Genomic DNA, 27,410 nt, shown 5'->3' on the forward strand with positions numbered 1-27,410 from the left:
TCCTTCTTTTCCAGACTTTTCTACCTTGTTCTGTTCAAGTATTGTGCTTCTTATAGTGTTAACTACCATTATGCATGAAATTGGACAATTCTATGGTCTGTCAACTTTACACCACCAGACAGTAGGCACATTCCTACTGTTCTTGCTCTGAAGTTTTTAAAAGCCTCTTTATTGTGGATTAGACTTGACACTACTTAAAACTCTAGGACATTGTCCTTGTTTGCTCTCTGCCCTTCTTGTGAAAATAGCTAGAAAGCATGAAGGATAAATGAAAACAAAAATGGAATGACAGTGTATCAGGACTATTTTTGGTGCAAATAACAGAAGAACTACAGCTAGTATAAATTTTACAGTGGAATTATAGAATTCGATATATCTTATACAAAGAACCCAAGGGTAAAAACACAGCTTTAGAAAGGATGGGAATGGAAACTAGAAAATCTCTAGGAACCCATGGGGTTTCCTCTCCATCTCAGTTCTGCTTAACGCATAGGTTCTACTTTTCTTGCTCAACAGAAGGGTTAACTGCTAGTTGGCCCACTAGGAAAGCAGAAATTGTCCTCATGTTCCAACCCTACAGAAAAACTCCATTTCAATTCTAAAATTCCCAGGGAAGGAGCAAGGAAACTCTTGATTGGCCCAGCTTGGCTTAGGAGACTCAGCTCAATCAGCAGAGGCCAGTAGAAAAAAATCTTACTGTATAAAGTGGCTGTCAGAATCCCATGGCTGGAGTGAGGATGGTAGGTAAGAAAGTGAGCTTCAGCTTTTTAAAAGACACTTCCAAAGATGTTTACTACGGGAGCTTTTTTAATAGGCTGAAGGCCTAGAGGACAGAAAAAACAGCCATTCTCATTTTTCTTTCTAAAATAAACTTATGCTCAACTGCTATGTTGTTGTTACTCTGAATTGGAATAAGTATATTCCTGTATACAACACCTACCTTGCAGGTGATTCTCTGAGAGGAGCAGAGATAATATATCTACAGGATCCACACTGTACTTGGCACACAGTAGCATAGTAAACACTCAGCAAATGGTAGCTATGATTTTAAATGCTAAACAAATTCATGCAATGTCAACATTTTTTCTTAAAAGACTGCTAGAGAGATTTATTGTTTCCTATAAGGCTGTTCAGCACTTCAACTGGAGTCATAGTCCAGTGAGTTGTTTCTTTTGTTTTTAAAGGTTTTATTTATATGAGAGAGCAAGAGAGAGAGCACTAGCAGGAGGAAGAGGGAGAAGCAGGCTCCCCGCTGAGCAGGGAGCCCAATGTGGGGCTCGATCCCAGGACCCTGGGATCATGACCTGAGCTGAAGGCAGATGCCCAACCGACTGAGCCACCCAGGCACCCCAAAAGCCCAGTGAGTTTAATTCAAAAGAAAAACTCAGAACATAGAATACTCAATTCCATAGGATTCAAAGATATAAATCTAACTTAAACACTATCAGTTAGCTTTATCATTACCTGCAAATGGCATGAAATAAAATATATAAGCATGTGAAACAATTAACTTTAATTATAAAAATAGAATTTATTTAAATTATATACACATTTAAATACACACATGCAGAGTGCATGATACATTTACTTATTACATATGAATTTTGCTTTTCAACTACAAAGTTATGTATACAGGATAAAGAGGAGTTAAGAATTCCCAAAAAGCCCTCATTGTATTTCTTTGATCCTAAGTCTCTTACTTGTTTCCCTCCCACGATTAGACTGGGTCTTATAATCCACACGCACATTTATGACAGCATTTTTCCCCTAAAAAGAAACTCTCGAAAGCTGTTAGTAAACCAATAGTATATCTTAAAAGTATTATCTTAGATTCAAGAACATACCATATTTAATAAAAAAATTTTAATCTACTTTTTGTAGTTTATCACAGCAATACTTTATTCCATACATATAATTCCCTAGTCTTCCTACATTCCTATTGATCTTGAAATGCAAACTAGATCACATTATTGAATGTGGTCCTGTCTTTTCTATTTTTTTGTCAGAAAGCCACCAACACTGGTAATGCATTTTTTTATCTGCCTCAGAACAGGATGTTTTGAATTATGCCAGCCTCCCAGGTCTCGATCTGTACAACTAAGATACATGCAGGTGAAAAGTAAAAGATTAACTCAATTATGTGTCTTCCTACCACATAACCACTTCAAATAATTTTCTTAGGAGCCAAGTGAATTACATAATTGTGTTGCTATGAGAAAGCGTCCCAATTGGTCTTTCCTTTAATAAGCAACCTCCTTTTCTATATAGTTGAGAAACTGCCTGTGCAATAGCAACAGAGCACAAATAAGTGGATGACTCAACATGATAATGTAGGCAGAAAATGCAGAAACATTTCTTTCAAATGAATATATACTCAAGTTGTGTATTTAAAGAACTGTATTGAGAGGTCACTTCTGCCCTACTACTGTATTCCAAGCACCCATCACAGGGCATGGTACACAGGTGTTTAGTACTGAATGCACAGATGAATAAATGGTATGAGTAAAAAATAAGCATATTTAACCCCAAGTTGACTTAAAGGCTAACATTCTCCATTTCACCTTTGGGGACAATTTTACTAAAAAATACTAAAAGAAAATGACAGAAGAATGTACAAATTCTTATAGGAATGATAATTTTCCATATCAAAAGATTATCACATATTAAAAATTAAATACACAGATAATTCTGAAACTGTCATTTCCGGTTTGGGGTTAATATTAAGTAAGCCGTTAGAAAATACTGGTCCACACACAGAGCACCAATGCTTCTTTCTCAGTTGAGGTACTTTATATACAGCAATAGGTATACAAAAGCTTTTGAGCCATTCCAATGTTCCCACTGCTCTGATAAATGAGAGACAAGTTGTAGGCAATATCTCTTCGCAAGTCTAACTGGTCAACTTCTATACCCTAGGAGGAAAAATACATGAATGAGTTTTATATTTCAAACTGACAACCAGGACAATTTTATGGCAAATAATAGTTTCGTAAGTATTCAAATATTAAAATTCATGATATTAAAAAAAAAAGTGTAAAACTAGGCATATACCTTGGATCTAAATTTTATTAGGTAATGCTGATTCAGTTAATCACTGTAATAACTATATCATTAAATAATTTAAAATGTCTAACCAATAAGTTAAAAAGTCTCACCCAGAAGCAATAGCAGAATAAACTCCAGACGAAGTAAGAATTTTAAGATTAAGAAAATGAAACCATAAAAGAAAAAAATTATAGCTGAATAATATAATATAATCTTGGGTAGGAAAGGCCCTTCCAAGTATAATAGCAAAAGTAGAAACTATAAAGGAAAAGGTCAATAGATACAATTTCATTAGAAAACGTAAAACTTATGCACCTAAAAAAGGAATAAATTATAATACAAATGACCAGATGGGAAAAAAATACCTATACTATTTAGCAGAAAGGCCTAAGAAGGCATACACCAATTTAATAATATTATCCCAGGGGCGTATTACACCTTTTTTCCTACTTAAATAGCTAAGCAATGAACTCAATAGAGTAGGTTAGATCTATGTTTCTAAATCTTCCCCAATACAAAATTTTGGAGTCAACTATAAAAATATCTGCAACAATGAAAAATGATACCTATAAAGCTTAAGGAACAATACCTAAGGTATTTATGAAATAAAGAACACAAAAGTGCATATATTTCATCAGCATAACTGTAAAAGTATGTATTCATTTGTTTAATGACTAACATTGAACAAGAGTAATACAAAACAGTTGTGAGGGCATGTGAGAATTATGAGTGCAACTTAAAAAAATTAACAATGAAAACAATATTTTTCTCCAGAAATTAAGAATGAGACTTTATTTTTTTATTTCTTATTAAGTTAGTCACTATACAGTGCTCCTTGCAATACGTGCCCTCCTTAATACCCATCACCGGGCTAGCCCATCCCCCCGCCCCCTTACCCTCTGAAATACTCAGTTTGTTTCCCGGAAGCCATAGTCTCTCATGGTTCATCTCCCCCTCTGATTTCCCCTTCATTTTTCCCTTCCTTTTCCTAATTGCCGGGAATGACCAGCATCCCCAAGGCATTCCAGCAGCAGAGTGGTCACGCAGGCCTCAGCATTCCAAAGGCCTACGCCCTTCTCCAAAACCTTCCCTCGCCTCCAGCAGCCTCTGTTACATTTTAGCAAGCCAGCTATTATGGCTGATTTCATGCTTTACACTAACCCCAACACCTAATGTCCTCCATGCTATTCCTCATGTTCTACGTATAAGTGAAAGCATATAATTGTCTTTCTCTGACTGACTTATTTTACTTAGCATAATCCCCTCCAGTTCCATCCATGTCGATGCAAATGGTGGGTATTCATCCTTTCTGATGGCTGAGTGATATTCCATTGTATATATGGACCACATCTTCTTTATCCATTCGTTTGTTGAAGGGCATCTCGGCTCCTTCCAGTTTGGCTATTGTGGACATTGCTGCTATGAACATTGGGGTGCAGGTACCCCTTCAGAACACTACGTTTGTATCTTTGGGGTAAATACCCAGTAGTGCAATTGCTGGGTCATAGGGTAGCTCTATTTTTAACTTTTTGAGGAATGTCCATGCTATTTTCCAAAGTGGCTGTACCAACTTACATTGCCACCAACAGTGTAAGAGGGTTCCCTTTTCTCCACATCCTCTCCAACATTTGTTGTTTCCTACCTTGTTAATTTTTGCCATTCTAACTGGTGTAAGGTGGTATCTCAATGACGTTTTGATTTGAATTTCCCTGATGGTTAATGATGTTGAACATTTTTTCATGTGTCTGTTAGCCAAGAATGAGACTTTAAACACAGATTATCATAGTACTAGCAACACTTTACCCTGTATTACATTATCTTAAACAAAACTACATTTATACTGGTCTTTCATCTTTTTAGAGAAATACGTTAGTTACACTTGAACTTGAAAATGAACAATGGCTATATTACTCAATACTCAGGCTTTGTGTCTACCAGCTCATCCCTGTAAACCAGGGGGGCTACCTTAAGGTAACTGAAATGGTCATAACCATAAGTTGTATATGTCCACAGGGTTGCTGATCAGGTCACAAGGCCAGAATGACAAAGATCTACTTGTTGCTTTTTCTTTATTGAATGCATTCAATAAAGAAAAAAATACATTCTAATACATAATTTATTTCACTGTCTGGGCTACGACATGAGCTAACTGCACTTACCTATAGATGAAATGAAGTGACTCATCAGTTTTTAAAGTAAATCATACAGGGGCGCCGGGGTGGCTCAGTTGGTTAAGCACCAACTCTTGATTTTGGCTCAGGTCATGATCTCAGGGTCATGAGATCAAGCCTCACGTCAGACTCCGTGCTCAGCACAAAGTCTGCTTGAGATTCTCTCCCTCCCTCTCCCTTTGTCCCTACCTCTGCTTGCGAGCTCTCCCTAATAAATAAATAAAATCTTTAAAAAAAAGAAAAAAAGCAAAAGTAAATCATACAATACCTCTACCACAAATGGAGGGAGTTCCAGGGCCTTCTGATAATAGTGGATTGCAAGATGAATCAGCCCCAGTTGGTGAAGGCCACGGCCCAAATTATAGAATGATTCCTGGCAAGGTCCACGTATACTGAGGTATCGATTAAGAAAGGAAAAGCCCTACCGAAAAGATAAACAATTCAGTATTATAATCATTTGACAAGTACATATTTGAACCAATATATGTGCCAGGTATATCCTGTACAGAATACAATGTAAAAAAGAGACATCCTAAAAGAACATATGTCTGTAGTGTAAGTGCCATATCAACAGTGTAGTCAAGAGCTCTTCTGAAGATATAAAAGATTTTTTTTAAGCTAAGGACAAAAATAGTCACAGAAAACAAAGCCAAATGTCACAACTGTCAAAGATCCATAATCTATAAGAACACAGGATTTTTTTTTTGAAGGTTCCAAGCTGGCTTTTGTGACATTAGAGGCCAATAAACTTTTTGATTCAAGATGTCTAAAACCTTGAGCAAAATATAAAATCTGAGCCCTTACAATAATTTTAGAAAGGTTTCTTCTCAGGGAGAAGACGCTTTCTGGGTAAATGGTTTCCTCTCAGGACCTTAATAACTTCTTAACCCAAAAAACTTAATTTTTTTTTTCCCTGAAAGCTTCTGACTCAAAGACTTTATGGAAAAACTGGTTATTTCAGAGCACAGCTATAATAATGCAGGCTCCATGTGTGTCACAGTGTCCAAAAGCAACTTGCTTCTTTACCTCCTCCTGTATTAATTTCCCCCTTTAATGTAGCTTCAAGTTACCAGCCACAGAAAGTTACATACTGCAAAAGTACAAGTGTTCTATGTTAAGTAATTAAATAAATATATTATCTGTGAATAGAGAATATAAAATGCAACTATTCCCTGGGTGATCTGCTTTCTAATAAATGGTCACAAATTTTTCTTCATAAATAAATAAACAAATAATAAAAATTAATGAATTCTTTAGAATTAAAGCATTTTAGGGATAAAAATAATTATGTTCACTAAACAAATCATACTTTCTGCATAATAAAAGAACCTACTTATGTATAGGAATATGACCTGTATGCCACTGAAAATTATGGTTCTCTGTTAAGTAAAGCAGACAAACTATTAGTCTCAGAGAAATATCAAATTTTAAAATGACAAAGTGCAAAAATCTGAGGAAGAACAGTAAGTAAACCCAGATGAACTACTGCAACCCAAAGAAACCTGCAAGTCACTTTATCTCTTAGGTACTATGAATCATCAAATATAAAAACTACAAAAATATCACAAAAAATTTTTAATGAAATAGAAACAAGAGTTCTTTTTACATTAAGTATGTTACATTTCAAACATTTTTATCACATTATTCACTAAAGGGCCCAAGTATACACTGTCTATAAAATACTAAATACAGATAGAAGAAATCATAAAGGATTTTACTTTCATGGTATAATATAAAGGTAGGAAAGACAGTAAAACATATGAAATTAGTTTGCTTTTAAAGTACTCCAAAGGGAAACAAACTGGTCATGTAGCATGAAGAAATAGATTCACAAGAAATTAAAACAATTTAAGATGTTGGTTTTTACAATAAAACTTGTTTTTAGAAACTCTAATGGAAAATGTTTAACACACACAAAAGTACAGAGATTAAGACAACAAACTTCCAGATACCCATCTCCTGCTGTTTGATCTCTATCTACCAATTAAAAACTGCTGTTTAACTATAAAAGTGATTTGAAATTTAGCTTCTAAATTACTTTGAAGTATATAAATTTTTTCCTTACCAGGCCAAAAAACTACATATTTTAACTATTTAATAATGAGTCAATCCATAAAAATTTCCTGTCAGTATTTACCAGAATATAAGTTTCATGAAGGCAAGGAATTCTGCCTATATACTCCCTGCTATATGCCCAGTTCCCAGCATAGTGCATGTTCATTACGTATTTAATTTTTTTTTTTTAAAGATTTTATTTATTTGACAGAGAGAGACACAGCGAGAGAGGGAACACAAGCAGGGGGAGTGGGAGAGAGACAAGCAGGCTTCCCGCGGAGCAGGGAGCCTGATGCGGGGCTCGATCCCAGGACCCTGGATCATGACCTGAGCCGAAGGCAGACGCTTAACGACTGAGCCACCCAGGTGCCCCATGTATTTGTTTAATTTATAAGCAATCCTATATTACTTAATATAGCAAAAATATCCATTAAGAGAGAAAAAAAAGCACAGAGCAAGAAGTAGATAAATTTCACAAATAAATACCCAAGAAAAGGAAAATTTCTGGATTTTTTGTTTTTACTTATTATGAAAATTTTCAAATATACAAAAGTAAAGAGAACATTATAATGAACCCCAATACCAGCTTTAACAATTATCATCATTTGAATTTAGGCTTTCTTTTAACCATTTTACTTTAAAAAAACAAAAAATCCTTTACTCAATCCTGCTACTCCATTCAAGCCAACATTTTCTTTCCTTCCATAACTACTTAAAAAAACATGTCTTTTAAAATGCATCAAACATATGAACATAAAAACAACACAAAAGTTTTAAAGATACAGTGGTGAACAAAACAGACTCCCTGATCTCTTGGAATTTATATTCTTTTTTTTTTTTTTTTTTGAGAGAGAGAGAGAACGTGCACCTCGTCGTGGGGGTGGGGCCGGGAAGGGCAGAGGGAGAGAGAGAATCTTAGGCAGGCTCTAGTCCACTTCTCCAAGATCATGACCTGAGCTGAAATCAAGAATCAGATGCTAAACCAACTGAACCACACAGGAATCCCTGGAGTTTATATTCTTATTAGAGAACACAAGCTATATAAAAAAGTAAACAAGAAAATAAAAAGGCTAATTTAAAATTGCTGTAAGAACCAAGAAAGCTTTGGGGCGCCTGGGTGGCTCAGTCATTAAGCGTCTGCCTTCAGCTCAGGTCATAGTCCCAGGGTCCTGGGATCAAGCCCCACACTGGGCTCCCTGCTCAGTGGGGAGCCTGCTTCTCCCTCTCCCACTCACCCTACTTGTGCTCTCTCTCTCTCTCTCTCGCTGTGTCTCTCTCTGTCAAATAAATAAATAAAATCTTAAAAAAAAAGAAAGAACCAAGAAAGCCTTAAAAGAGCAATTTGTTGGTGATGATATAAGGAAACAGTCACATAGTCACATGTTCATACATTATTGTATGTATATATTATATATATTTTTAAATGGATTTACAATAAATCATTCAGGACCTAGAAGGCTGGAGGCCTCAGGGGCTCTAGAGTATAAGGACGCCTCCAGATTCTGCTCTGTCTTCTTTCTGTATGATCTGGCTGTGTCCCCTTTCTACATGGCTGCATAAGCCTTAGCCAGGAACACCACTAGATGTTGAGTCCCTGAGTGCTGAATACAGGATAGGTGCTGGGAACTCTCACCATGTATACTAAGCAGGTATTACTTTTGAAGCAGGACAATAAAAGCGTTAAGTATATTCATTTTAAAAGAACATAAAACCAAGAATTGAGAAATCCAAATGAATTACCTGCACAGTAAGAGCATGTCTCCTTAATACATACTTCTGAGATGCCATGTGAATAAACGTTAGGCCTATACAGAGGCTATAGAGAGGTTCGTGGGGATGGGTGCGAAAGGCTTGCACATATTGTCCTGAAAAAAGAACAGTGATGTCAGATGGTGTGACATAAGCTTGGTTCCTTATTTCTTCATTTATTCAAATATATGTTATGGCTAAGCAGTACTGATTTTTAACATATGCAAGGTGTGCTTTCTAAAATATCAACCAGATACACATTAATTTGAATTTTAAATCAATGTATAAAATATAGCAAAATTAGGAGGATTTACCTATAAATGTATCCTGACTACAAAGATTAAATATGAGCAACTAAAAGTAACTTTCTTTTAGGCACAGCTAGACACTTCCATGTAGAATAATATTTCTAAAATAAACTATCAATTGTGATCATAAAATCTATTTTATGATCTTAAATCTATTTTAAAAGAAACAAGGGAACATGTCTTTTGGCAAATTCTTTTGTAAAATTAATTGATCTGTCTTATAAATTCAAATACAATGGATCATGGAGGTAAGAAAAAGAAAAATAGTTTTGTTTTTTAGATTATGGGTGTTGTTTCCCAAATGTAGCACTATTTTGTTTTTCCTGAGAAAAAGATGTTTTCCTTGTTTCCATGTATTCTATATATGCAATTATTTCATGTCAAACAAAAGCTTAGCCATATGAGAGAGGGAATTTAAAAAAATTTTTAACTAAATTTTCTTATAAAGGGATGATCTATAATTTATCATATATAGATAAAAGCTTCCATTCTTTCCAGCTTCTATGCCAGAAGAAACTGCACCACAGAATCTCTTTAGCAGCACAGATGGTAGACTGCCATTTGGACTTTCTATTTTTACCTCTATAAAAGGTCCTGAATTTAAGACAATATAAATCTCTATTTTATATTTCTCAACATTAAACAATTCCAAAAAGCACACACAGTGGAGGACAGTTTCAACATCTGATGTTCAAGGTTACCGGCTGAACAATTATAAAAATACCAGCCATACACGAAGAAACATTGAAAGTTTTTAAATAGCCAACATCCCAGTTTACCCAGAAGTGAACCTGGCAACACTAGCTTTTAGGCACCAAGAAACGCATGCTCATTTTAAGTTTAAACATTTGGCCAGATATTTTTCTATGTGTTTGCTTCTGATTCATTATACAGAAAATTTCAAGTGATTAATTAATTTTCCCTGAGTTTAATTAGAACCAGCAAGCACCATGTAAATAAATCTTGACATAAAGACCTGTCTCCTAGAGGAACAAACTATCAGCAAATCTTAAATCCTTTTTTTGTACTACAACAAATTAAAATCAGGTGGCAAAGCATCCACAATTAATGAAAATTATTTTAAAAGCAAGCCGGGGTGCCTGGGCAGCTCAGATGGTTAAGCTTCTGGTTCTTGATTTTGGTTCAGGTCATGATCTCAGGGTTGTGAAATAGAGCCCTGTGTTGGGCTCCATGCTGGGTGTGGAGCCTGCTTAAGATTCTCTCTTGCTTTCTCTCTGCCCCTCCCCCAGCTCATGCATGCTCCCTCTCTTAAAGAGAGTGGGGGGCCATGGCTCAGTCGGTTAAGCATCTGCCTTTGACCCTGATCAAGCCCCACATCGGGTTCCCTGCTCAGTGGGGAGCCTGCCTCTCCCTCTCCCTCTGCTGGCTGCTCCCCCTGCTTGTGTGCTCTCTCTCTCTAATAAATAAATAAAATCTTCAAAATTAAAAAAAAAAACAAAATCAAGCCTAAGCAGGGACAATTGTGGACTTTTAAATGAATTATGACTTACTCCAGCCTTTTGAAACCAAAGCTTCATAAGGAAAATAAATATTAATTATTATCATTGTTGCTAATAGCTACTTATTATGTGCCAGACATTTTTAAAAATACTTTATATTAACTCATTTAATTTTCACAATAATTTATAAGGTAGGTCCAATTATTACCTCCATTTCAGAGATAAAGAAACTGAGGCAGGGAGAGGTAGAATAACTTGTCACGAGGAAGCCACTATTTAAACACAGGTAGTTCCACTCCAGAGGCCTAGCTGTTAACCACCACTCCATCCACACTTGACAAAGTCATGTCCAGGACACTTACCAAGTGCATGCTTAAAACTACCAGATACAAATGCATTGTGTCCATTTAAGACACACAGGGCATGATTATCTGGGTTTTTCAGCATTAGGCGAAGACAGAAGCGATGATGTCGTACTTCTTGGGAGTGCATGGTAACCTGATTGAAAATGTTCCAGAGCTGAGGTTTATTGACATTTTCCATTACCATTACCCTAAAATTGCAGGAAGAGGGTGAGGATAAAAAATCATGTAAAAAGAAAAACTTCTGATTTCTAAGAATGAAATCCTTCAGTGCAGCAACATCTTCCAAGGAAAAGCAGAGTGTCTCAGGGTATTTAAGCAGAAACATTTACACAAAGATTTTTCCCAGAAAATGCTGCTTAAGTTAGTATTTCTATATCTTGCTTGTTCTTTTCAACAAAACTTTTAAACAACAACAAAAAATCAAATAGTTTAAATTTCACCATTTCTACCCCTGACCCTACAGCTGCAGTACAATGAATAGTGAATAATAGCTAATAATAATGTCTGCCAGACATTGTTAAAAGGCCTTATATATAATAATTCACTTAACTCTCACAATAATCCTACCAGGTGGTAGTATTATGATATCCATTTTATAAATGGGGAGACTAAGGCACAAGAGGTTGAATATATGAGAGGGGATGCCACTGAGAATCACCAATGAACTGAATTAATGAGTAAGCAACAAGAGAGTTAAAACAAAACTTATTAATTCTTGAGCATAAGAGACTAAGTCAAAGTAAATAACATACTCTTTCAAAGAATCTAAAATAAGCTATTAGAAAATTACCTGATATAGTTGTATGCCTTTCTGAAATTTTTGTCCAGTATTGCAGCAGAAAGACCAAAGTATTCTAGTTCTTTGCGTTTTTGCTTGTCATCATAAAATGAATAATATTCCAATGAAGAATCCACAAGTAACTCAGCCTCCTGAAATCGGGATAGGTCACACAAGCAGTATATGGCCTTCAACAGAAGGTTCCACCAGTCATCTTTTGTCAAGACACTCGTGAGTACAGCAAATATTGCTAAAATGATGCCAGTGACAATCAGTTAGGACACTATATTTTCAGAAAGAGCAGTATTAGAAAAATTCATATTATCAATTTTAAGGTTAAATTTAATAATCACAGTCCTATGGGCCTGAATTCTTGCCAACACTCTTCTGACAATATGAGAAGTGGATAGTTGCTTGTTTACACTACTTCAATACCACCCTTTCTGCTCTGCCTAACAATCTGCAATCCCAGGTAATTCTTACTTTGGATTTGTCCAGCTACCTCATTTATATCTCTCAGTGCTAGCTAGGATATATGGTCCTCTAGGGCAGAACAAGTGTGTGTTCCATAACTGAGGTCAGATACAGGATTCTACCCATACAAAGCATTCAAATGTTTGTTTAACAAAGGACTTGAAATTCATACTTTGAGATTCGGATTGTTCTTGATCTTTTTGTAATCTTAATTTTCTTTTCTCTCCCTCAATATTTCCTTCCTTAAAAATCTTGCCTTATTTGTCTGTAAGAAGCCCCCTTTTTATAAATTTGTAATTCTTGAGAAATATCGAAAGCCACAAAAATATTTTAGTCTTTGACCCAGAATTCTGAGACTCTATTCTACACAAGTAGTCAAAAATATGGATATAGGGGCGCCTGGGTGGCTCAGTCGGTTAGGCGTCTGCCTTCGGCTCAGGTCATGATCCCAGTGTCGTAGGATCGGGCCCCGCGTCGGGCTCCTTACTCGGCGGGGAGCCTGTTCTCCCTCTCCCTCTGCCTGCCTACCTGTCTGCCTACTTGTGATCTCTTGCTCTCTGTCAAATAAACAAAATCTTAAAAAAATATATATATATGGATATATAGGCATGAAGATGCTCACTACAGTATTATCTATAAAAGAAAATTATCAGAAGCAACCATATATCAAAAAATAATAAGGGAATAAAGTATGGAACTGCTATCCAATGGAATATTACACATTCCTTAATGATAACAGCTATGAAGAGAAGAGAGCAACATGAGAAAACATCTGTGAGAAAATGCTGAGTGAAAAAAATCAGAGTATAAAGATGCATGTAACATAAAGAGGCCCTGTAGTCTATCCTGGTACACACCAGTGTAATGTGATCCCCACCATGAGGAAATGAACTAACAAAAAAAACCTTATGAGCCTAAGAAAAACCAACAATAGACCTGAAATGAGAAAATACTGAAAGAAAAAACCAGGTAGGATCACATATACAGAAAAATATAACTTAAGGAAATACAGTCTTAAACGCATGAAGCAGAGTCTACCTTTGGATGGGCCCAGAATCCATGGACTGTTGAAATGGCAGGCCTCTGAGGCATTTATGGCTAGATTATGAGCAGCTGACCCTCTTTCCTCTCCTGACTCTCCTCCCCTGCAAAACCTTGCTTAATTTTAGGTCCTTAAAATGTGCTTATAGAGATTCAGCTCTTCTGGATTCTAAAATCTTATGCCAGGCACACTGCCATGCCTGTAACAATTATTTAATAATGTCTACTGAATTAATTAACAATGAAATAATTTTCTGCCAGACTGATACCTCCAGTTTAGACCCTTTTCAAGTTTTCTGAGTAATAATGTCACCCAAACTTACTTGATGCATTACCAGCTAAAAATAGACGTCTTTTAAAATCGTATTACTTGAGACTGGGTCAAAGCAATTTAGTTTCAGAGTTTCTATGACTATTGCAAAAAAATGAATTTAACAGAGAATGAAACATGTAACTGAAGTCACTGGATAAATATAGTAATTTATATTGCCATCTAATTCTCACAAATTTCTTAAAACAAGGTATATTTTCTTTTTAAAAAGTCAAAAGTTCTGTTTAGTTTTTTCACGGAAGATCCAAGCAAATGTTTTCCTTTTAATTTTTAGAAGTTAAAGTATTTACATAACCTTCCTTTCTTTTTTAACATCAAATGAGTTTATTATACTTAAGGGATCTGGATTAGAAAATTTCATTTTATTTGAAAAGGGTATTATTTTCAATTAGGTTACTATCAGGTGATACTTCATGAATATTTTTTCAACTCAGCCAAATTTTATGTAATAGAGCAAATGAAAGAATTACCTTTTGCATCACAATTTGCTGTCTCTTGGTCACTGTTGTCTGATATTTTGTCTCTTGACACTTTAATAAGGTAGAGATGCCTCTCTCCAGATTTGGAACTAGATATCAAACAAACTTGGGCTCTATTCATTGCTACCTGAATTAAAGATAAAAATTTGAGATTTTTTAGTCATATAATTTCTTTTTAATATTTTATTTCTAAGTAATCTCTACACCCAACGCAGGGCTCAAACTCACAACCCCAAGATCAAGAGTTGCAAGCTCTACCGACTAAGCCAGCCAGGTGCTCCAGTGATATAACTTTTTAAAGAAAATCTATGGAGCAGGGGGGGCAGGGTGACTGGGTGGCTCAGCAGGTTAAGCCTCTGACTTCTCAGGTCATGATCTCAGAGTCCTGGGATTGAGCCCCAGGACATTGAGCACTGTGCTCAGCGTGGAGTCTGCTTGTCCCTCTCCCTCTGCTCACACACTCACTCTCTCTCTGAAACAAATAAAATCTTAAAAAAAAAAAAAGAAAAAGAAAATCTCTGGGAAGGAAGTATTGCAGGTGTGCCTGAACTCTTAGTAGGAAAAAAAAAAAAAAAAGGCCAAAACATTGTGTATTTAAACACCTAAAAGAGAATGAATAGACTTATTTTTTTCTTACCAGAGGAATTTAGATAACACCTTAGAAGGGAAAAAGAAGTTACATAAATTAACTTATACACACACACACACAACTACTTACAGTCTAGTGCAAAAACGCGAGACTCAGAAATGATGTCACATGTGGAAAACATTTTTGCCAAGCGAACAATTTTGGCATGTAGTAGTGTCCAGAAGGCCAATAATTGATTATGCTATGGTTCTCGCTTTTCTAGATATGTACTCACAAAGATTTTATTTCACTTACTCTACAGTCAAGTTTACACTTTCGTGTAGAACTTTAAATTACAGTTGACCCTTGAACAACATAGGTTTAAATTGCAGATTCACTTATATATGAATTTTTTTATAGTACAGTACTGTAAATGTTATTTTCTCTTCCTTCTAATTTTCTTAACATTTTTTTTTTCTCCAGCAAGGAGAATACAGTATATAATACATATAACATACAAAATACGTGTTAATCAACTGTTCATGTTATCAGTAAGACTTCCATTCAATAGTAGGCTATCAGTAGTTAGGTTTTTAGGAAGTCAAAAGTTATACATGGATTTCCAACTGTGTTAGGGTTGGTGCCCCTAATTACCATGTTGTTCAAAGGTTAACTGTACATACCATTAACTTCTAAATCTTCTGTCTGTATCTGACTTTCATTTTTAAAAATTTAATAGCTATAATCTATGTTTAAATCAAATTCTAAACATTTAAAAAGTCAACAATGCTAATATACAGAAAGACCATTACCCACCTTTAAAAGCATGGCTAACATGGTAAGTAAGGTGTCCACATAACCACACATTTTGCCTTGAGAAAACAGCAGAGTAGAACGATGAAGCAGTAACTTCAGTTCCTAAATAAATGAGCACATGATAATGAATGTGACAAGATTCCTTTCTGCAAGTTGTTTTGTTTGCACAGAAAAGTTTTATTTTAGAAATCAAACCTTAACATTTGCTTTATGATCTTTCACAACTTAAGATCCAATATTTTAGATACTGTAATTTATAATGTCTAACAAGAGGCTGAAACTTAAGATTCAAAATCACTTTCAAAAAAGCTGAATTTAATACACTAAAATAAACTTTTTGGATATATGCTATAGACATCCTTAATGGAGGAAAATGTTCAAAAATATAATCTACCAAGAAAAACTTCCTGTTATGTGACAGAGTCTACCTGCTGTGCAGCATTTGCATCTTGTGCTAAAGTATCTGGATCATACATTGGTTCCAGAGCTTCCAGAGCTTTCTCAGGACGGCCCAGCTGCTGCTGAAGGGTGGAAAGTGAAATTCTTGCATCCAAATGAAGAGGGGCCAGATCAACCACTTTGCCATAGCTTTCCGCAGCACGTTCCATATAGCCTAAGGCCTTTAAACATTCTAAGATGATGTTAAAATAAAGCATAAATATGATCTACAGATTTGTAAGCTTGCCAAGATTATTTTTCCATTTTAAAGAAACATTACAGCAATATAAAAAGAATTAAAACAAAAATGAAATGCGTATTTCTAGTACTTTAAAACAACTAACCCTTCTAGTCTCCATCTATTGACTGATCAATCTATCGATTTCTCTAACTAAATCCAAATAGCTACAGGGATATAAACAACATATACATACACTTTGGGGTTCTGCTTTATTCACTTAGCATTAAGCTTTCAACACTTCCCACGTCTTCCTTACCACTTTGAATGGTTATAACATTCAACTGATTATTTATTTCACCATACTATATGACTGATATTTAGGTTATTTCCAAATTTTTACTCTAATAAATAACACGGTAGTAAACATTTTCATGTATATAAGTTTAAAAACTGGCAAACCAATTTAGCCCACAGACGTCTTTTTTAAGCCACAGTGTTGTTAAAAACAATACGTGGTCTACATTTTTTTAAATTAGGATTTTTATGAACTCCCAAGTTACTGGATTCTTTTGAAAAATGTGGACTTGAGAAAGAGCAGCAGCATCCTTTAGAGAGGGTTCTCCAGGTTTTCCCTCTACCCTTGAACTTCTTCACTTGCCCAATTCACTCATTTGCTACTTGCCAGGCTCCTAGCTTTTGTGATCCCCAATATGAACTACCTCCCCTCATCTCACTCAATTATTTCCTCAGGATAAGTTCTCAGAAGGGGGATTATTGGGCTCTATTGCTCAAATTTTATGTCAATTAATCATTAAGTCCCATCAGTTGAACTCTACACTGTAAGAGTGACAACACTAATCTAGGATTTTTTCATCTCATTCCTTTTTCACTGCAATTCCCTCCTAGAATGGTACTTTTGCCTCCAATTGCTTTCTTAAATCTCAAATTTCTCAACTCTCTGCTGAGTATCATCTTTAGGTTAAACTTTGATAACAGGCAATAAAAACTCCCAACTCCCTGCTTATGTCTTTAAAATTCAAATACCATAAATAATGTAAGTTTTTAAGATGGTATCACATTTGTATTTATGTTCAGTCATCCAAACAGTGAAGAGTTATCATTAAATGTTTTTTTGCAATTTCATATCTGTGATATGTCGCAAAACAACCCAAATTGTCAATCAATGCTTCTCTAGTTATAGCGTACTTTCAACCATTATGTAATATTTTAAGAACCATTAGAACTATTCTGCCATCATGCAGTATTTTAGACACAGACTATTCAAATTTTAATGCATCTTTTATGTGGACTCAATATGAAATCCTACTAGAATATTTTTTGGCTTTCATACATTTAAGAAATTTAGTTGTTTTTCTTAAGCTATTTTTCTACTGTATTTCAGATTATTATAAATTTAGATACAATAAAATGAAATGATACACAAAACCCAATCTTGAGCATATCTGCAGCTCAAAGAACACTGAAAATACATTAACTTTTTTTTCTCAAAATAACATTAATATAAATTCATTAAAACTCTTTAAAATTAGACTGCACCCCAAGTCTGATTATCTATTACTAGAAATCAGAGCCTATGGTTAAGACAGGTAAAAGACATATACAAGGTATTTTTAACAAGGACATGTTAGTCCTACTTCATTCTGGTACCATTAAATGAATCATTCTTACAAAGCATTAGTGTGGGGGAAATCATGTAGTGGCATACCAAAACAATTTAAAATACTGACATTCGTCAGATTATTGAATCACTATGTTGTACATCTGAAACTAATGTAACTTGTCAACTATACTCAAAAAACAAGCAAACAAAAAAACCTGATTTTCAAAAACTGCCCTGAAACCAGAAACTTTCACTTTCACCAAGACATTAATATTTTAAAATAATTATTACCATCTTGAAAGTAAGTTCTTGCCTGCTTATATGATTAAAACTTCTCCCTCCCACAAAAAATTATTACCTGCATGCCGAAGCCAAACTACTGCAAGGTTGTATCTTTCAGAGCAGACTAGTGCACTAAGGAGGGGAAGTGCAGAATTATATTCACCAACATCCAGAAAAGCTTCAGCAACATCTAGATAGAGGTCTCCCATATCTTCAGGATTCTGTTCCACTAGTGTTGTCAAAAGAGGCTAGACCGCAAAAATAAAAGGCTAAAGTTACACATTCATTACAAATATGCATATCTATGTATATTTCCCTTTTTACATATCTGTCAGTTATCTGAGGCAAGCCTAAAAGCAAGGTTTAATGAAAACAGCTTTAAATAATCATTTTTCTATTAATTTCTGTATCTCTATTAAAAAGAACTCATATTGCCATCATTCACTCATTTAACACATTACTTTTGAAGCCTGTTATAAGCAGACATGGAGGAGCTAAGATAACACTGACCTGCTGTGCTCTTCCTCTGCCAAGTCAAACATACCCAAGCTTCAGGGCCTCTACGTTTGCTGATATTTCTGTCATTATTCAAATGTCACCTTTTCAGAGAGGTCTTTCCTGACCACCCTATTTAAAATTACAACTCCTGGGGCGCCTGGGTGGCTCAGTTGTTAAGCGTCTGCCTTTGGCTCAGGTCATGATCCCAGGGTCCTGGGATCGAGCCCCATATCGGGCTCCCTGCTCCGTGGGAAGCCTGCTTCTCCCTCCCCCACTCCCCCTGCTTGTGTTCCCTCTCTCACTGTGTCTGTCAAATAAAATCTTTAAAAAATAAATAAATAAATAAAATTGCAACTCCTGGGGCGCCTGGGTGGCTCAGTCATTAAGCGTCTGCCTTCGGCTCAGGTCATGATCCCAGGGTCCTGGGATCGAGCCCTGCATCGGGCTCCCTGCTCGGCGAGAAGTCTGCTTCTCCCTCTCCCACTCCCCCTGCTTGTGTTCCCTCTCTCGCTGTGTCTCTGTCAAATAAATAAATAAAATCTTTAAAAAAAATAATAAATAAATCAATTAAATTAAATTGCAATTCCTCCTACCCCCAATATTTTCTCTCTTCTGTTTGATTTTCTTCCAGAGTATTTATCTCCAACTAACATCCTATATTTTACATACTTATTTTATTTATTTCATCCCATTAGAACAAAAGATCTATGACAGCAGGGATTTGTATATTGTATTCAGTACCTTATCCTAAGGTCTGCAAAGTGAATGCCCAATAAATTTTTTTTATTCAATGAAATAATTTAGTCCAAAGCTGGCAAAAGAGAAGAGCTGTCAGAATTTACCAAATGTCTAAAAAGCCCAATCTCAAATTCTGATCTCTGGGTTGTTCTCATTTAAAAAGAAAAACAAATTATTGCAAGCCCTGTTCAACTTTTATAAGATACTCACACACAAATAATTTATGCTTACGGTGACTTCCTGGTTATTGAAAAATGTGAAATTTAGGGAAAACTTACAATTTCCTGTCAAAGAAAATAATGTGGATTTGATCTGAAGTATCTGAAGTGCAGATCTTAATGTTACTTACATTAAGTGGTTCAAGGATGTTGAGATGTACAAGGCAGACCATCAACTTCACTGTGATATCTATTGGCACACCATCAGGTATGGTGCAGGTAACATTCTCACCAGCTTTGGATTAGACGGACAGACAAAAAACAGTTCCTATATACAGGCTTAGAAAGTAGAAAAAATGAAGCAAACTACATCTTGTACGTAAGATCTCATTTACTTCATTCAGGGTAAATGATTCCAGAGCCAATTCTAATTTGACCAACTCTATTACTAGGTTTCTATACTTCCATCAGTCTGTCCTTTGGTAGGAATTATCCTTCCTACTCTTTTCCTAATAGTTTATCCACTTATCTGAAACCTACATAAACTCCCACACCTTCTATCAAAACTACAGAGAAAAACCAAAAAAAAAAAAAAAGAAAGAAAGAAAAAAGGAGAGAAAGACAAAAACGACCAATAGGTATATATGAGCTCTTTCTTTTTTAATTCAAAAGCCTCTTTTCAGGCTTTTAGGACACAGAGGCTAAGAAAGGGATAAAATAAATACTACATTGTTTTCTAAACTTCATTACAGTAAAACAATTTTTAAAGCCCTGAGAAATCAAAGGAATTTTTATCCACATTTAAAATATTTTGTATTTTGTAAAGTCTAGTAAATTCCAAATAAGTTTCCATTTCAGAAAAAAACTGCAGCATAGAGAAACATCAGAGATTTATTTATCCTAAGTGGTGGAATAAAAACTAAAATTATATTAAAATGAAATAACTTCATGTTTTATAGAATTTGTCATATAAATTATAGAACTCCCTAAAGTTATGAAGTCATAGAAGAATTTGGACAAGTTTAATTAAGAGACTATTTTTATTACTAAGCTCCAATACAATAACTGATACAGAAAGCCAACTTAAGAAATTTAGTCTGCTCAATTAAAGTCCTAACATTTAAATTTATTTACACTAGACCATAAGCTCCATGAAGATAAAAACTAGTATACCTGACTCACAACTATATCCATAGCACAATTCTTCTGTAGACAGTGGCTATAGCATACCTATTAAAGATACAGTATGTACAGATGTATAAAGCAAAAATTTAATTTCAGAAATACAAAGTAAAACTCAATTTTATGCTGAAAGTAAGAAATCTGCCTAAAATCATGTAACCCAGGAAGGCTGAAAATAAAAGGACAAAGATATAGTAGGCAAATGCAAACAAAAAGAAAGTAGGGGTCACACTTTCATCAGACAAGGTAGAATTCCTATCAACTATATTTTAATAAAGAGGTAAGAAGGAGGGCGCCTGGGTGGCTCAGTTGGTTAAGCGACTGCCTTCGGCTCAGGTCATGATCCTGGAGTCCCGGGATCGAGTCCCACATCGGGCTCCCTGCTCAGCAGCGAGTCTGCTTCTCCCTCTGACCCTCCTCCCTCTCATGCTCTCTGTCTCTCATTGTCTCTCTCGCAAATAAATAAAATCTTAAAAAAAAAAAAAAAAAGAGGTAAGAAGGACATTTTATAATGCTATAGGACAGTGCTACTCAAAGGGAAGTCTGGGACCTGTAGCGGTCCACAAGCTGTTACGAGTTCAATCAGATAAGTACAAGAGATTAAGAGTAAGTATTTAGACACTTTAGTAGGAATTTGACAATGCTAGAGAAGGCAGTAGATATTATAGCCCCTATAGCTTAAATAATAGTTTATTAACTAATTTTTAACAGCAGTATATTTTACACCTCATTTTATTGTGAAGCTCAATAGAAATGCTTAATCCACCAATAAATGTTCTCACTTTCAAAAATGCATACAGGGGCGCCTGGGTGGCTCAGTTGGTTAAGCGACTGCCTTCGGCTCAGGTCATGATCCCAGAGTCCTGGGATCGAGCCCCACGGAAGGCTCCCTGCTCAGCGGAGAGCATGCTTCTTCCTCTCCCTCTCCCTGCTGTTCTGCCTACTTGTGCTCTCTCTCCCTCTCTGTCAAATAAATAAATAAAATCTTTAAAAAAAACAAAAAATGCATACAAAAAAACAACCATCTTTGCTCACCCTGGAAGTGTTTTAATGTCCTACTCTTCTGGACATACCTTTTCTTTAAAGTTATTTCATCAACTCTAAGATGCCAGATTTCAGATGCACCATTATTTTATATACTAAGAAAAACACCACTACTTAAACTGTGACATATCATTGATTTATGTTAAGATGTTTCCTGAATTCAGATATACTAAATCATTAAGAAAGTAAAGAAAGAAGGAAGGAGGGGTAGATCAATGAAACAGAGCAAAATATATTAAACAACAAAATGACTAATATATCTATAATTAAAACCTGAACATAACTCTATTTTTCCTCAATATTTTCAAAACAATGGACAGCAATAATTTTCAACAGGAATGTAACTTTTGGGATGAAAGATCTTAAACAGAAAATATGGCTGCAAAACAGTCTGAAATGCACTCCCCCCACCCCCCGGTGTTTACTTAAATTATGCTTCCAGAAACATCCTCTGATCTTAGTATATTGCTCTTCTCTATTTTCCCATAATGTCAGGTTTATTACAGAAATTATCACACTATTCCTCCTATAATTAAATTGTATATACTTCATTAGAACCCCACTTCCCCTCCTTGAGGGCAGGAAATGTCATATTCATCTGTATATTCCCCAAACACCCAGCATAGGACCTTATAAGAAACTCTTTTCAAAGTGGGCTTTTCATTCCCCAACAACTTTCCTCTTCAATATTTATCTGTCCCATGTCTCATCGTGGGCCTTGTACTCTATGAATTAGCACACAAATTGATTTGTAAAAATGAATTACTACTTTACCATTAGGATGGATCATTTAAATAAAAGGCTTTTTGATTTTGCATAATTATACCTTAACCCAAAGGATTTTATGATGATGGAATTTTTAGGCACCATGAGGCCAGGGAGGGAGCTATTCTGAAGCAGGCAGTACTCAAGTACCAAGTGCCTCACCCTTCCCCACCACCACCAAAAGCCTCATGGGGTAGAGATGGAAGGTATTACATAGGAATTTTCTTACAAGAACAGGCACATCTACTCTGCCCACAGAGTTCAATTTTGTTACAACCTCAGGGTCTTGCATGCTAATATTTTCACAGAACAGTTAATGGGTGTGATACAAAGAAAAGAGCAGGGATGAGGAAGAGAACTGAAAGAGACACTGCAAGCCACACCTCAGGTATGACTCTCTAACTAGATTCCTAACTACGTATTTTAAGTTTTCAAACAGGACAGTAATGAGATTAGTTTCTACTTTTTCTGTGAATGCTTAAGTTGGAAGTAGAAATTTTTCAATGAGAGTATTTTATCCTTTTTGAAAATTAAATTGCTTTAGATCTAAAAGTTTTTGATATACTGTTCAGTAATCCATTCTTTTTTCACATGTCACTAAAAAGACCCCAGGCAATGAGAAATGCCGTGTTCAAATGGATGTACTAAGAAATGAAAAGACTTTTTTAAGAAGATTTCTTGTGAGTAAATATTCACAAGAAAAAGATACAAAATCTCTATGAGGAAAGAAATGCTTCTGGGAAAACTTGTTATGAGAACATTAACTATCAATTTCAAAATGCCACATTATAAACAAGAGAGGATTATGTATATTATCCTATGAAGAAAAAACTACAACCTTTATTCTCTTCTGAAGTTCCTTCTTCTGCATTTTTTTCCAGCACAATTCCAGAAAAATCTGTAATTACCTAAAAGAATGGAGAAAAAAAAGAAATGATACAACAGATATATATGAAAAACCTCTTCACAATGCCAAGATTTATATAGTTAATTCAAATAATCCTTATATAAATGGACTATAAAAAGCAGAAATCTCTTAAAAATAAGGAACCACTGTGATATATTAACATTTTTATATCATATGAACTAATGCTTAACTAAAGATATAGAATTCCTCCATATCAAACCAAACTACTTTTCCCAACAGCTTAGGAACTGAATCATAGCCATCAGTCTGGCTGCTGAGTCCTGCTACCCTGAAGTACAGACATATCTGGCATCTGTGATAATGGTGAGAGCTTTCATCATATAACTATATGTTATATTTCATTTGGAATTACTATGGAATCTAGAAATCTGTTTCCATACAGACTTTAAATATATAATTTAGTATGTAAGTAGCTTACTATATGTAACTAAAGTGAGGAATTGTCAATTTATATAAATTTCTAAAATGCAGAAATGTGTCCAAAATCTAACAGAGAAACATTACATTTCCCTACCTCCAAAGCTTTGTCGTAATGTTTGTTAGAAATGTATAGTTCAGCTGCTATGTTAACATCTTCCATGGAGACAAGGCCCTGATGTTTTGAGAAAGCTTCTTCAATTATATTAATAGCTGAAGTAACATCATTGGCTTCATAGTAACTCCTAAAAAAAATAAATGACAAAATGGATGAATATTTATTTAACTCAGATTATAAAACTCATATCCTTGCTTAGACCATCTAACTATTAACTATGATTTTCATTTTCTTAAAATTGGGGAGGAGAAAAATTTTTCTTTAAAATCATAATCACAGCTGATGCAGAAAAAAATGGGCAACATCAGTATGACAATGTCATTATGCCAAGCATCTCACTCTCCAAAAGCTACCTCATGTCATTCCAGTTCATTCCCTGTCACCTAATTCCAACAACTCTTCCACCTCAGTGGGATCTACAAAGGATTCATCTACCTGTTTCATGTCCTGCAGCTTCCTGCCCTCACTTTCCTCCTTCTCCACAGACCAACATTATAATTACTCCTTTGCACATCTCCTCACTTCTGCCCCTCTCTCCTTTCTGATAAAGTCATGTGATAAAACCCCAACCCTTGTTAATCCAAATATGCCTACTCTTCACCACCACCTGTCCATGCTGACTGGGCTCACTCCAAACTGACAATCATAAGCCTCAAGTGGGCCCATGGTGCTGATCAGCAATCTTGCTACAGTTACCTTGTCCAGTACTTTTCAAACTTGAATATGCATGCAAAGTAACCGGGGATCTTGTAAAAAGGCATCTTCTGATTCAGTAGAGCTGGGGTAGAGCTGAGATTCTACATTTATGACAGGATCCCAGGTGATGCAAATGCTGCAGCAAGGCCCCAAGGACCTAGACAACTATTTCTCATCTTCTCCTTTCTCTTCAAACCTCCAAAACTCTCTGATCCTCATTCTCAGCTGATAACCTTGCTTCTTAGTTTGCAAAGAGAACCAGATCATAACATCTCACATATTCCCAACATATCTTCCTAGTTACACATATCCATGGCCATATATTCCACCTTCTCCACTTATAAGGCCAACCCCCAACTAGATCCCATTCCCTCCAACCTACTCAAGGATCTCAAGCAATCGTCCCTTCTCTCATGAATCTTCAATGTGTTCCTCAATTGTGGATTATACTATCTGAATTCAAATAAACTGTAATTTTTCCCAACTTAAAAATTATCTCTTACCCCTATAACCCATACCAATTATCTCCCTATTCCTCTGCTCCCCTTAGAGCTGCCTATCCCCAAGGAACTCCCACCCCATCTCCAACACCAATATTCAGTCCTCATTTTACATGAGCTACCTGGACTATCTCACATAGATGATCATCCCTCCTCCTTGATGTGCTTTCTTCAGTATTTCTAGAAAATCACTCTCTTCATTTCCACCTACTTCATTGCCCATTTCCTTTCAGTATCCCTGCTGTTTCCTCCTCATCTTCCTGATTTCTAACACTGGAGGACCTCAGGGTTTAGTCCTCAGAACTCTTCCCTTGTCTGTGTGTGTCTGTCTCTCTCTCTCACACACACACACACACACACACAAACACCATTTCCTATCAGAAAATCCTGAGAGCTCAGCCTTCAAAATACATCTAGAATCTGATTACTTCTTACCACCTCCTGCACTTTTATCCTGGACCAAACTACTATTATCCCTTTCATAGATTGTTGCAATAATTTCCTAACTGGTCTTCCTGCTTCTGCCCTTACCAGTCCTCAAACCATCCTCAAAATAACAGTCAGAACTGATTTAAAGTTAAAGTCAAATTATGCCACTCTTCTACTCAAAACCTTCTAATGACTTCCAAATTCATTCAGAGTAAAACCTAAAGCACTTAAAATGGCCTGCTAGGGCCAAGTGACCTTTTCCTGACATCTCTCTGATCTCAGCTCCTGCTATGTTCCCTTAAACCTTCAGCTTGTTCCCAGAACATACCTCAGCACTTGCCATTTCCTTTGCCTGTGACACTCTTCCCTAAATATCTGCTCCCATACCTCCTTCAGTTTACTTTCAGGTCGTATGATCATAACATAGGGAATTGAGTCCTTCTCTAACCACCCTATTTAAAATAATATACCCTTGGGGGCCTGGGTGGCTCAGTCGTTAAGTGTCTGCCTTCGGCTCAGGTCATGATCCCAGGGTCCTGGGATTGAGCCCCGCATCGGGCTCCCTGCTCTGCGGGGAGCCTGCTTCTCCCTCTCCCACTCTCCCTGCTTATGTTCCCTCTCTCACTGTGTCTCTCTCTGTCAAATAAATAAATAAAATCTTTAAAAAAAAAAAAAAATATATATATATATATACACACCCCTATACTTCAGCTTCCCATCCCTTTTCTGCTTCATTTTTTTCTTCATATCCCTTATTAACATTTGACATAGTATATATTTCGTTGTTTTTGTTTATTCCTTGTCTCCCTCAACTAAAATGTAAGCTCCACAAGGGCAAGGAAAATTATAACTCATTCACTACTGGATCTCCTGGTGTCTTATACACTGCCTAACACATAATTTATATTTAATAAATATTTCTGGAAGAAAAGTAGCATCTGAGAGAAATCCTAATAAACTGAAGTTATGGTAACATAATTCCATGTAGGAAGGATCTCTGTGACAGTGGCAAAACTATTCATCCTCACACTTTCCCAACAAAAATATTATAAATAATACAGGTGGAAAACAAATTTACTATCAAAGGTCAACTAATAGTTCATAAAATAGAGGCTTAGTGGGCTAATCACTATGACAGCTAGAGATGTGACCAATAGCAGATAACCTGAAAAGTTCCTCAATGCTCATCATATACATCAGAGGATCAACTTAGAGTTGCCTTGCCTCGACACATTACTTAAAATTGCTTCTGGTATTCTTACATAACCCATCCTTATGATAACAGGGAGTGATTTCACAACTAAGCATCTTCACAACAATGGCCACAAAGTTAACAGGGTTAACCCTAAGATACCCAGATGAAAATGGTTGATCCTGGGCTGAAATACCATATAACAGATATCCCTACAATAGAGAGCTTATGACAAGACGTTATTTAGCCAAATGCTCTTGCTTTGCTTTAATGTACAGCATATTGGAAAGTAAACGTAGTAGTACATAATATTTTAGAATAAAATATATATCACAGTCAGTAGCATATGTCAACTATAAAGAACATTTTTTTGTCTTAAAATGTTATTCTAATACTGACTAAAGATAAAATGATTATAAAAAACCCCAGATCACAAACATTTCATTAGCACATTTACAACAAACAATTAAAAATAATATAACTGCAAATGTACATAACTTCAACTAAGTCATGGAAACCTGGCAGCCTAATCATCCTTTTAGAACATGCCCCACTTTTAAGTTTCTGAACACTTGAAAGGCAA

General features: G+C 35.7%; 1 protein-coding gene across 1 annotated transcript in view; it reads right to left on the minus strand.

Annotated features, from left to right (window-relative positions):
• Positions 1–1,511: 1,511 nt before the first annotated feature.
• Positions 1,512–27,410, minus strand: part of GTF3C3 (general transcription factor IIIC subunit 3) — a 39,464-nt gene continuing 13,565 nt past the window's right edge. The window contains exons 7-18 of the mRNA XM_045868308.3: positions 23,990–24,137; positions 23,386–23,455; positions 19,748–19,851; positions 18,239–18,410; positions 16,069–16,271; positions 15,641–15,742; positions 14,248–14,383; positions 11,944–12,181; positions 11,151–11,341; positions 9,012–9,136; positions 5,485–5,637; positions 1,512–2,912 (exon numbers count right to left, since the gene is read on the minus strand). Coding sequence (XP_045724264.1) covers positions 2,790–2,912; positions 5,485–5,637; positions 9,012–9,136; positions 11,151–11,341; positions 11,944–12,181; positions 14,248–14,383; positions 15,641–15,742; positions 16,069–16,271; positions 18,239–18,410; positions 19,748–19,851; positions 23,386–23,455; positions 23,990–24,137 — 1,765 coding nt within the window. The 3' untranslated portion in view covers positions 1,512–2,789. The remainder of the gene's footprint in view (positions 2,913–5,484; positions 5,638–9,011; positions 9,137–11,150; positions 11,342–11,943; positions 12,182–14,247; positions 14,384–15,640; positions 15,743–16,068; positions 16,272–18,238; positions 18,411–19,747; positions 19,852–23,385; positions 23,456–23,989; positions 24,138–27,410) is intronic.

This window comes from Mirounga angustirostris, unplaced genomic scaffold (genome assembly GCF_029215605.1).
Source record: "Mirounga angustirostris isolate CCGP_5_RB_7025 unplaced genomic scaffold, mMirAng1.0.hap1 SCAF_3, whole genome shotgun sequence".
NCBI classification, from domain to species: domain Eukaryota; kingdom Metazoa; phylum Chordata; class Mammalia; order Carnivora; family Phocidae; genus Mirounga; species Mirounga angustirostris.